The 12773-nt window shown below is 31.9% G+C and overlaps 1 protein-coding gene across 3 annotated transcripts in view; it reads left to right on the top strand.

Moving 5' to 3' along the window:
• retn (retained) overlaps window positions 1–12773 on the top strand; it is a 264675-nt gene that overhangs the window by 32355 nt on the left and 219547 nt on the right. For 2 of the 3 annotated variants that reach the window (XM_088278321.1, XM_088278320.1), the window contains exon 2: window positions 10901–10939. The exons of the other annotated variant lie outside the window; for it this stretch is intronic. In XM_088278321.1, coding sequence (XP_088134447.1) covers window positions 10901–10939 — 39 coding nt within the window. The remainder of the gene's footprint in view (window positions 1–10900; window positions 10940–12773) is intronic. 3 annotated transcript variants of the gene reach the window in all.

Raw genomic sequence — 12773 nt, 5'->3', positions numbered from 1 at the left:
TAGTTCTCAAAACTAGTCTTGTGTAATGAAATAAAACTCATTAAGTGGTATTATACAAGTTTTTTTTTAAATTTTCAACACGTTATTCCACAAAGTTAATGCCGAATCAATAAATAATAAAATAACGAAATTCATTAAAATATTTAAATAATATTTGAGATGTACTATTGGAAGAGAAAAGAAAAGGAAGCTGGTTAAATTGGCTGATCGTCTAATGAACACGTGCTAGAAAAATTTAAATAAAATAAGTAATTAATATTATAAGTTTTTCATTACAAAGAGGCAATTTTTCACTATCAATTAAAAGCATAAAAAATTGTCTTCCATGTTTAATTATTATCTTAAATTAAAAAAATGAAAATTGCCATAGAATATTATTAATACGTTATTGGTGCGATGCGAAGTGATGAGGCAAGTGAACAAAGCTGCAGCCATCTCAGGATGCCTGAAAAATGCTATATGGAAAAACCCTGAGATGAAGATCGGCAGCAAGATCAAGATATACAAAACTTGTGTCCGACCCATCATGACGTATGGAATCGAAAGTAGAGCAGACACCGCTGCCACAAAAAACACGCTTAGAGTGTCAGAAATGAAGACTCTGAGAAGCATAACAGGCAAGAGTCTTCGAGATAGACTGAGAAATGCCAAGATCAGGGAATATGCGAGATCGAAGATGTCGTTAGGTGGGGAAGGCAACGAAGAAGACAATGGTATGCGCATGTGAGAAGAATGGAACCATCCAGACTCCCCCACATCGCATTGTACGGCCAACCCCATCGTAGACGACTCCCGAGCAGACCACCAAAGAGATGGACCGATAGCTGGGAATCGACGTCGCAGGAGGCTAATCCCTCTTAAAAACAGGCCGTAAGGCCTACAATAAGAAGAAGAAGAAGAATAAGTTATTGGTATTTCGAGACCCAGTCATCATGTGAATCCACCAGTACTTAGGTTAATTAATTTTGATATTTTAACGTTATTATTTTAAATCATCTGTCACACATCAATGTAGATTTTGAGGGGAAGAGTATCAGAAGAAAATAGAAACATAACTGCGGGAGTCTGGGCAAATACGAATCTAATGAATGAAGTTTTAAATGTGATTAATTTAGAGTGACTCCACTGATATAAATTCAGGGATGGCAGTAATTTATGTAGGTATATTATAGAATTTTAAAAATATATAACGATCGCAAAATTGGGAAAAAAGGTTATTTTTAATTCAATATTATATTTTTTACTGATTTGGCATTAACTTTGTGGAAAAACATGATGATAAAATATATTTTTCGCAAGCCAACTTATACAGACACGGTCATCAATAATATTTCTAATCATCCAATTTCCCACAAACATTCCGCTTTTCGCTCAATGATACATCGCTTAGTGAATGTCCCGTTATCCAAATCTAACTTTGACACCGAGCTTAATACAAATAAACTTAAAATAATAAAAAAAAAACGGCGAGTGGTTACTTATATACTAATATTACCAACATTTTTGTAAAAAATAAATAAGTTAAAATGACTAACCACAAAGTAAATGCTTTAAATATTAATAATATTGATGATATACAAAAATAAATCACTTGTATAAGACCACTTTTGAATTTATTAATGTAAACATGACTAATTTCGAGAACTATGGATGTTCTGACCAACACGTGAAAATAGTAACTCTGGATTTTCACTTGTAAATGAGAACATCTGTAGTTCTCCAAACTAGTCGTATTTACATTAATAAACTCAGAACTGGTTTCTGATTAGTGTTTTATTTTATGTTTAAATTTTAATGTTATCAATACTTTTTTATCAGCTTTACTGGTTCGATCTAATCATGCTTGTTTTAAATACGTGTCATATCCATGTGGACATTTTTTTCGATATTAAATTTATCGAAAACATTATAGCTGTTACTAGTAAACTATATATGTACTTCATACAACTAATTATGGTCAAATCTGATTTGAAGAATCGAATGATTAGTAATCGAGTCATCTTTCTAATGGATTAACATGAATGTAAAAAGATTACTTAAAAATCGTTACTCGAATGAATTAATAAATTATTTTTTAAACAAATGTTTTATTCATAATTTCCTAACTTTTTTATTTTTTATTAAATAAGTTAAAATGTTTCCATTATTGGTTATCGCTTTTATTTTACTGTTTTGATTAATAAAAATAAAAATGCATATTAAGAAAGGTGATTAATGTTGCGTATTAATATAACCTGGTATAAAGATGCGAAGGAAATGTTAATTTAATTAAATGTCACCATAAAATGATCTGTTCCCCCTTGTCAAGATGTCTGCGACACACGTGTTAATTCTACATCTGTCCCGTGGTGGATTTTTTATACCAGAATGTGAGATTTACATTATTCTTGGCGTGTGGCAGCGAATGCAATCAAATAAAGTATATTTGTAACTAAATTCATCTTAATTCGATTACACATACATAAACACACACATATAAATACAAAATAACAGTTGATTATGTTTAAAAAAAAATTATATGTATGGTAATATTATTCCTACTCGTGGCTTAGTTATTAGAGGACAATTATGTGTATTTTTCACGAATAATCTCTAATTGAAAATGAACTAGTCTTAAGGAACAAGAAAACGTTCATACATTTAAAAATATATAAAAGTTTAATGTTATTTTACAATTTCTGTAATGCACTATTGTTTTAATTAAATGAGTTAATATACTAAAAACTGTATTAAATAAATTAGGTATTACATTTTTAAAATAATTTAATTTAAAAACTGATAGTTCACTGATGAAACATATGCCTGACTTCGTAGTGTAATGGTTATCGCGTTAAGCCACCGTGCTAGAGGCCCGAGTTCCATCCCCATGAAGGGTGGGTCAAAATAAATAAAAAATATTATTCCTTTTAATATTTGTTGAATATCACCTTGGTTAAATGTTAAAATTAAACACTGATTTTTAGAGTCTACTTAATTGTATTTAATCGTTAAAACTACATAAAAATAAAATTGCTACAATTGTTTCGCCTTGTTATGGCATTTTCAAACTTATGTGAAGATTAAATAGACTGAGAGTCGTTATTATATAAATATAATAAAAATTAAAAAAAAATACTTATCCGCACCCCAATGGTGCATAGGGCACTGCTTCATATAAACGCAGTGTTATCTTGATCGTTTACATATGAAGGAAAGGTGATCAGCCCTCCGCTTCAGGTACTAGTCCAGGGTAATATTGAATAAATATTACAGTGAAAATCACTTATATTTATCTGACCCCCCCCTGAGAATCGAACCCGGAACCTCCAGAACGGTAGCCGAGCGTGCTGACCATTACACTACGGAGGCGAACAGTATAATTTACTGAATAAATATAGTAATATTGTCTTTTAAGATCACGTTTCTGTTGAAGATTGCCGATATTGTATCCAATGCACAAAGCTACACATCCCCGCGACCTTTCTTCGCGACTTTTATTCGACTCCGATCTAATTCTGTATTCTGAATGTAATTAATCAAGTTGAGGAGCAACTGACAGTCATTTCCTCCGTCTCTTCTTATTTCACAGTCCGTAATATGATTTTTTCGCTTCCATAGAACGGCGCTGTCACTCCCCATTACTCCAGAAATACATATATCACGCAGCGCCGGACGAATTAAAAATTTCTTTGGAAATGAGAGATGACAATCGACCTGTATCGGAATTGATGCAAATCCTTCGCTACGTGACTACGGATTGAAAAATGACCCACGAATCTTGGCCAGAACACCAAAGACGCCCGCATTACTCACCTTATACTCACAGCGTGTGTAAATCATTCGTGATATCGTCAATAACACTTGATTGAGAAAATTATTTGGTGCTTAAATATATTCAAATAATGAATACCTGATCTGCGCAAATGGACTCCAAATTCACAACTGCACTTATTGAAATGGTGGGAATAAATATTATAATTCTAACATATTATTTTTTGACATCTCATCAAAGATGAAGAAGAATATGGAAGTCTGGGCATTTACGGGGCTGACGACCGTCATCGGCTGGTTTAAGTGATCACTTTACACACGTGTAACATTCACCAATTCTACCCATTATTGACAACCACACTACTCAAATTCTTGGAAGTTCTTTATATATGAACCAATTTAGAAACCTTGTTCTTGAATCACTAGAACTTCACTAGAGACATTTATTGGTGAGATGTAAAGAAGCTTTTTATTAAGCAGAAACTCTTATATTAGTATGTGAGGTCCAAATCCTGGATTATAATCACACACATGAGAAACGCCAGAAAATACCATTTTCATTTTTATTATTTAAGCTTATAATTTGACCAGATAAGACAAGAACAAGGTTTCTAAATTGGTTCATATATAAAGAACTTCCAAGAATTTGAGTAGTGTGGTTGTCAATAATGGGTAGAATTGGTGAATGTTACACGTGTGTAAAGTGATCACTTAAACCAGCCGACGACGGTCGTCAGCCCCGTAAATGCCTAGACTTCCATATTCTTCTTCATCTTTGATGAGATGTCAAAAAATAATATGAAAATAACTCCTGTAATTGGAGATAATCCAGATTTTGTGAACAAGTATTTGGACACACTCAAAATGTTGTAAATAATTCTAACCATGAAACGCGCCTTAAAAAACTGCTTAAATAACTTAAATACTGTAAATGAATACTGTTATGAGCTATGCGCAGTAAGGTTTCCATGTTATAGTTGAAAAAATGCTACGTCAAATAGGAAAATAAGTTGATAAATTTAAGTAGTTTAAAACTATATTTCACCTTTAAAAACCTCTTATGATGTTACGAAAGTAGGATTATTTTACATGTCCAAAAAGCATCGTCGTGATATCGATTTTTTAATCAATTGATGTTGGGTAGGTTTCCGCATAAGGACTTTTAATTTTTGGCAGGCTAATCTTAAACATTACTTATTTCGTATGACTTTAGCTCAAAATCTCCAATAAAGAAATGCCACAATACTTGATTTATCTAAGTTTTTACTAATTTTTATTTGTTTTTTGTTGCTGTTTTCATTGTATCAACGATTGAATCATCCCTTGAAAAATATTATTAACACATTGTTGTCGGGCGGTTTTTTCGTATTATACTAATAATTGTCGTATACTAATCACAAGTAACCGCAAATCGAACTCCGGTCAAAGCAATGTTTTTGGCGTCTCTCGCTCTACCAAAAGTAATAAAAATGAACGCTTATCTCCCGATCTCTACCAATAACATGTAAAAGACGCTTTTAAGCGTTACCCGCAAACAATGTGTTAACTGTATCCAAATATGTAATTCTACTACTAAAACTCGATCGATGGTAGGTACCTACAGATTTCTCGAACGTCTATCCCTTTGTCGTGCTATACCCTGCTAACATCCACGCGCGTAATGCGGCTGACGTTTATACCAGCAAATAATATATCGCTCACTCCTTTCAAGAACGTCATAAATCAAAATACTTGATTTTTCAGGAGAACGTTTTTAAAGTTTGAAAATATAATACAATGTATTAAAAATAAATATCAAGCCACTAACTGAAATGTTTACTGTGCAACATATCTTTTTAGGTAAAACCTGAGGGTTTTTTCCCCATTTAAAAAATATTTAGTTTATTTAAAAAAATAATCAAACAATACCTTTTCTTCAAAATGCAAAAACAACACTTTCTGCCCTGTAGCGGGTAAATATTAAGTTAAAAATATGCCTCTTTTTCAGGGATATAGTACATTTTCTGGGCATTCTGAAAATATGCACAACTAAAAATTGACGTTTTTTGATTTATGACGTTCTTGAAAGGAGTGAGCGATATAATAACACGTTGCTTTCATCCTAACTAGCAGACATTGAACGAATTGTGGTGTAGTTTGATATTTACGTGCACCAACGATCGTGATACGACCAGCGGTGATTTGATGCCCAACCCTTTTGTTTTCAGTATTTATTCCCCTCACTTAGCGGTTCATTCGCCCCCCAAACTTTCGCGGGGTAAGAACATCACCTGTAAGAATATTAGCGCGTTTATATTGATGCGCCACTTTTGATTCAGTGCCTTGAAATTAAAAAATATCGTCTGAATTCGCGACTGCGAATACGCGAGTCGTGTCCCGCGCTTTTGTTTTCCGCCAAATTGATTCCGCATAAAATCGTGCGAGGGATTGCGTGTACGGCCACCTGATTTTGTGTTTTATTATTTGTTAAATTCTTTTGTTAATTTCGGATGATCGAATTATATCACGCATTTCAATAATGGTAGTTAAAAGCATCTGCAACCCTTAGTTTTATTTTTATTCAATAATGATGCCTGCTAATTAATGATTTTATTTTTAACGAGATACCATTTTGGTCACTTACATTTTTTTTCATTTTTAGTAGTTAAACGCATTTGCAACCCTTATTTTTATTTTATTTAATAACGATGCATTATAATTAATGGTTTTATTTTAATTTAACGAGATACCCTTTTTATCACTTACAATTATTTTCTATGCCAATTTTTGTTTGGGCATGTGTAGCGAATGGATATTGAGAGAATGACTAAGATAGCATATTTGGAAAATGTGAACGAGAGAACAGAACGAGGACGACCAAAAAGACTTGTCACGATTAGATCAATCAGAACCTATAATCTGATGCTGTCAAGAGTTTGCGTAATCGGAGGGCGTGTATGAATAGATGTATAGATGTGAATGAAGCGAGGAGTGTATGTCAGGATAGAATAGTGTGGCGTTCCATCCTCTCTGCCTACACCTGTGGTGAAACGTTGTAATAGTAGCAGTAGTAGTTGATTATTTCATTTGGCGCTGATTTATTATACGCTTCAAATGCGGTTTCACAATGATATCCATAATTTATTTGGTTGATCAAATGCACGATAGTCGTAATAATTAATACGCACATTTGACTCGGAACAGCTATGAGTGTTATTATTTATTGCATAGCAACATCAAAAGAAGATGCAGAAAACTGTCCGCGGATTCTGTATGTCTCTATTTAGACTCTAAATTTTAGAGCTTATTATATACCTTTCAATATCAAGCTCTACCGCCTCCTAAATAGTAACACATTTTGATTGATTATCTTGCCTTTGGATGATTTACGACCAAGATAATAATGTATCAATTCTCTAATGTTACCCGTGAACCGAATCGAATTAACGCATATACGGAAAAGAAAAGTAAAAAGGAAGAGATAAAACATTTTGTGGGCATTTCGAAGAGAATTAATGTGAAAACATTTTTTACTCCGCACCCATCAATCTCTCTCACTTGTATTTATTGATATAAACTCTGTATAAATCATGCTTATAATCTCGCATCCATAATAGCCGTAATCAAATGAAATTGTATTGCCCTTTTTTCAGCGTAATAATAATTGTATAATCGGTTCAGGCTCCTGTTTAACCGGTGCTCGAAACATACTCCGTTCGTTTCGGGAGTTAAATTGTATCATTTTAATTTTATAAGAAACAAAAAATCACGTGATGAATGAAGTAAGGCGACATAGACTCTATTACGAAACGCTATAATAATAATAGTAACATTGTAAAAGAAATAAAATTATCAATTTCAATCAATCAACTCAAGATGCTATAGAATTTACTTACTACTCGTATTTCTATATTACTATAAAAATCTAGATTTTATTTCTTTACGTTTTTTTTTACTAACTAGTAAACTAGTTAGTTCTATTTTTTTAATGTTTATAATAATTTGTAATATACGTATATAATTAATAATTGTACAAAAAAAGCATTCAACAGTTCATAAAAAATTCATAAAATTAAAAATGAAAGCTCCAATAGTTTTTTTAAATTCATTTTAATTTAACTCGGTAAATACAACTATTTATTAAAATGTGCTGTGACACGGGGTGTGAAAATGATGCAGAATTGATCGAAACACGTATCACAGTACACGAAACACGCATACAGAAATTATTGATTCCAGTATACATAGTTTTTTGTTTTTTTTTTACTACTTTTGTAATCTTCCGATTCTTCATTTAGTTTTTCTCAGACATAAAAACTCTTTCTTCGTCATTCGCTTTGTATGAACCATCACCATGGATGGGCTTTTAAAAAAAATCCAACGTATCTATCTCTTCCTTAATTTAATAGCCTTAATGGTAAAAAAAATAATCTTGTTTTTTTTTTCATTCGATAACTTAACTTCCTGACAGAACTTATCGATTTCCTTCGTTTAAAGTCAGGATTTGAAAATTTGAGATAAAATTACAATACAGATGGTTTTCACCGAACAGAGTATACCCGTGGGATTCGTTACCTGTAAAGTAAAAAAGAAGTTAGAAATAAGGTGCTGCCACAGAGCTGTCGTGATTACGGGTTATTATACGGAAAGAACCTCATTTTTCCTTTTTTCGTTTATAAAAAAGGCAAATAAAAACGTAAGGCTCGGATGCTATTGAGTAAGCTTTAATACATTTTCAATGTCCAAAAAGGATTATTAAATTCTGTCTGAATATAATTATCAGATATACTTAATAATGTGTAATTAAAGTTGTTTCAATATAAAAATAAAACACTTGTATGAGACGATTTTTGAGTTTATTAATGTAAACACAACTGGTTTTGCGAATTATAGTTTGTTCTCATCAATAGGTTAAAATACAAACTATCGTGTTTACATTAATAAGCTCAAAAAAGTGGTCTTATACAAGTGTTTCTTTTTATATTTACACGTAAATCATTTTGTTTTTCCACAAAATTAATGTTAAATCAATAAATAATATGTGCAAAGGAAATGTTTTTTTTTTAATATTCTACTTAAAATGTATCAGATTCAATTGTTTAATTTTATTCTTCACCGGTTTATGAGAACGCGTGTAGTTCTCGAAACTAGTTGTGTTCACATTAATAAACTCAAATGTGGTCTTTTACAAGTGTTTTATTTTTATATTTAAATCATCATGTTTCTTCATAATGCTGATTTTAAATCAATAAATATTGATTTCAGTTCAGCAGTAATTTTTATTTAAAAATTACTTGGCAAAAATACTATTTTTTTTAAACAAACCAACTATTATGACATGTGTTTCGATGCATTTAATATAATTTCCAAGCAACGTACGGTGTTTAAAAACGCATAAATTTTACCACCTGCCGAATCAATAAATGAAATATGTAATAATGATTAATGAAAACACTTGTTTTATACCACTTGAGTTTTATTAAAGACCACATGTTTCAGAAGTTAAACTTCCATCATTCAGGTCTGTATAATAACTAAAATATAAAATATTAGATTGTTCTATAAATAATATTAATGCCGAAACAATAAATGAAATATGTAATTGTTTTGGTTTCCGGAAAAATGTACGATTATTTAAAATCAATGTGATACATAGTTTATATTAATTTCACAACTTTTTTTGGGGTTTTATTGATTGGTTTTGAGAAAAGTGTCTAAGTAGTTTTTTTCCAAATGAGGAATCCCATTACTTTTTAAATTATCATTCCCCTTTGTCTCCCGAGATACTGACTCATTTTAATAAGGACATTTTTAATTCATGAACGATTTGTGTCTTGTCTCCAACGCCATTGTCACGACATTATAATAATATTAAAATATTTTAATATCACGGGTAGGGCAAGGAGGGCGCTATAAAAAATGTATATTGTTTGTTTAATTCGAGGTGGCAGGAACCGTGTTCCTTTTCACTGTATACTATATTGTTTTGTCTCTTTGGGATCAACCCGTTCGGCTCCAGAGTTTCGGGAAGTATTTTTAAAAAGGTAACAACAAAAATCCCCTTAGTGACTCGTACATATTATAATAAGAATAATTTTGGATATAAAGCGCCATTTTCGCAAAAAACTACCTCAACAACGCTAACATGGACATGCATTACGATATGAAAATGATAATGATAGATTTTTTTTTAAATCGTCGTCAAATGGGAGTCTGAAGAAGGAGTAAGTTGGCACATTGCCAGTTTTTAAGTTACACTAGGCAGTACGAGCACTGGTATGCAACCCTGTAGCCACTATTGCTATTCTCTTTTTCATACCTAGTATTCCTTCTTTATTTTCTTTCCCATGTGGCATGAATGTCCTTCACTTTGGGTTCCTAACGTACATCATCTATATCCCTTCAAACATATTCTACGTCTTTCACAGATTTGTATCGTAGGACTGATTAAATTGTCTTCATATACATTGAAAGCTAAATTGGCAGTACGCGGTGGAGTCCTGGTATCAACTCTAATGTATGGAAGTGAAGAATGGAGTTGGCAAAATATGAATGAAAGTAGACTGAATGCAGTCGAAATGTAATCTCCCAGGCAAAAAGTGTGGCAAAACTGTGTATTATGGATGTTCGAATGGTCAAATAAGGAAATAATGCAAGGCTTAGTTAGTTTTTTATACATGTGTAAAACAAGGATAAAAAATGTGGCCGAGCGGGAATCAAAGTGCACCATATTTGTGAAGCGCCATCGAGGTAAATTTTAGTGTTTTTCGAAAATGGCGCTACATAAATTATCCAAATTTATTATTGCTATTATATTATATTTCCATGGAATCACTACACGATATCATCGAAGTCAATGTCTTATTCAATTTAAAAATTATTACTGTCATATTTTTGCTTTGATTTTTCTTGATGATGTTTTTATGCGCCTGGAAAGGGTTACAATATTATGTCTTCACTGCGTGGGATTAATTATATGCAGGGAAACATCGGAGCAGTTGTGGCAAGCACTGGCTACATATACGTGACACAAATACCCCCTGCTTTATATCAATATAAATAAAATAGCGGCGATTTTATTATATTGTACATAATTGTTATTATTTTATCCTTGAAATTGCAGTTGACTTTTGTCCGATATTTTCAAAATATATTTCTTTCTTTTTTATAGAACGGATATGATTGGTCGAGGAAAAAAATGGCGGCATCTGTAAGTACTTTTATTTTACCATATTTAGCCGACGCCACTCGGTGTAGTTGTATGCCCACTTCTCGGAAACACCCGAATTATTTCCCATTTACAGTTTACTTTGGGGAAAAAAGGTCTAGTCAATTACAATATTCCTACCCCTATTCAACACTGATCGTAAATCACACACATTTGGCCTCCATCTTGAATCCTTCAATTTGTAGCTGGGAAATTAACTAAAGTGCTTTTTAATTTCTGCATTGAAAAACCCCGATCGTGTAAAATTTAAAACATTTTTACCTTATCCGTATATTAAGTATTTAGTTGAAATTTATGTGTAATTAGAAAAAAATATAGTTTATTAATACAACAGGACCTATTTAATCCGACCCCCGCTAATCCGAATACCTCTGTAATCCGAAAGTCCACTCATCCCTTGAATATAGCAGGGTTCTGACCTCACATACAAATGAAAGAGTTTCTGCTTAATAAAAGCTTTTCACATCCCAACATAGACGTCTCTTGTGAACTCATGCACACTGTGTTTCGGGTTTGATTAAAATATCTAGAAGTTTCAAGAATTTGAGTAGCGTAATTGTCAATCATGGGTAGAATTGGTGAATGTTACACGCGTGTAAAGTGATCACTCAAACCAGCTTACGACGGTCGTTAGCCCTGTAAATGCCCAGACTTTCATGTTCTTCTCCATCTATGTTGAGATGTCAAAAATAATACACCAATTGAATAACTTGACAATGTATGTAGATTTTATTGTTTTATATTAAGTTTTTTTTAAACTGTGTTAAACAACTTATGAGTAAGTATATATATATATATATATATATATATATATATGTATTTTTTACAAAAAGGCCTTAGTCTTTCTCTGTAAACAAGTAATAACATGTCAATGTATAGGTTTAAAAATAAAAGCGAATTGAAGGCATTTCATTGTATTCGTTCTGGTGGTACGTTTGGCGACTACTCACTGACTACACCAACATCACGGGCGACATGGATAGCTTTTGAAACGGACGTCAACAACAGCGACAAAAAACTTTCATTCATAGAAATATTTCTATGGAAGGCGCCATGACGTCACCGTCCTTCATCCAAACGATATTTTTTGCTTGGTTCTAGGGGTAGGAGAAGATGCGACACAGATGTGCAAAACATTTGATAATATCATTCAATAAACACGTGTTCTCCTAAAATCAACTCCTAATTTATGATTTTAATCAACGATTTACATTAATTAATTATATTAAAATAATTAATATGAAAAGTCATAAACTGCAACATTTTGAAACAATAGAAATTCATTAATATATAAATATTAATAAATCCATAATAAACAATATGACAATGATTAAAGCCCTATTGTCTATGTTGCCATTGATAAAAAAAATGATAAAACCTTTAACCTTCAACCCAACTCCAAAATTTAGAATAAGCTTAACATTCAGTTATTGAAAATGATGCAGAATGCATCGAAACACGTATCACAATACATTTTTAAAAATTATTGGTATTTGACAAGTAAAATTTAAATTAGAAAATTCACAATGATTCACAGTTCCAACTGAATAATGGGGAATAAAACGTTTTTATTTACCAATTGCGCCCTAGAGGTAGTATTTAACTAAAATGGCGCTATATAAATTATCCAAATTTATTATTATTATTAATCACAAATGTATAGGTGTCTCATCTTGATATAAAACATTAAGATATTGTTTTTTTTATATGACAGAAGATTAGAAGACAGAGAAAGTTATGGCATTTTCAAACGAATTTCACTCGTTTGAAAATGCCATAACTAGGCGAAACAATTGTCACAATATAATTTGTAAGT

Source organism: Brachycentrus maculatus, unplaced genomic scaffold (assembly GCF_059751285.1).
Source record: "Brachycentrus maculatus isolate JH-2025_06_01 unplaced genomic scaffold, ASM5975128v1 h1tg000056l, whole genome shotgun sequence".
NCBI classification, from domain to species: Eukaryota; Metazoa; Arthropoda; class Insecta; order Trichoptera; family Brachycentridae; genus Brachycentrus; species Brachycentrus maculatus.
Note: the sequence above shows the minus strand (reverse complement) of the source record. Positions and strands in the feature narration are given on the sequence as shown.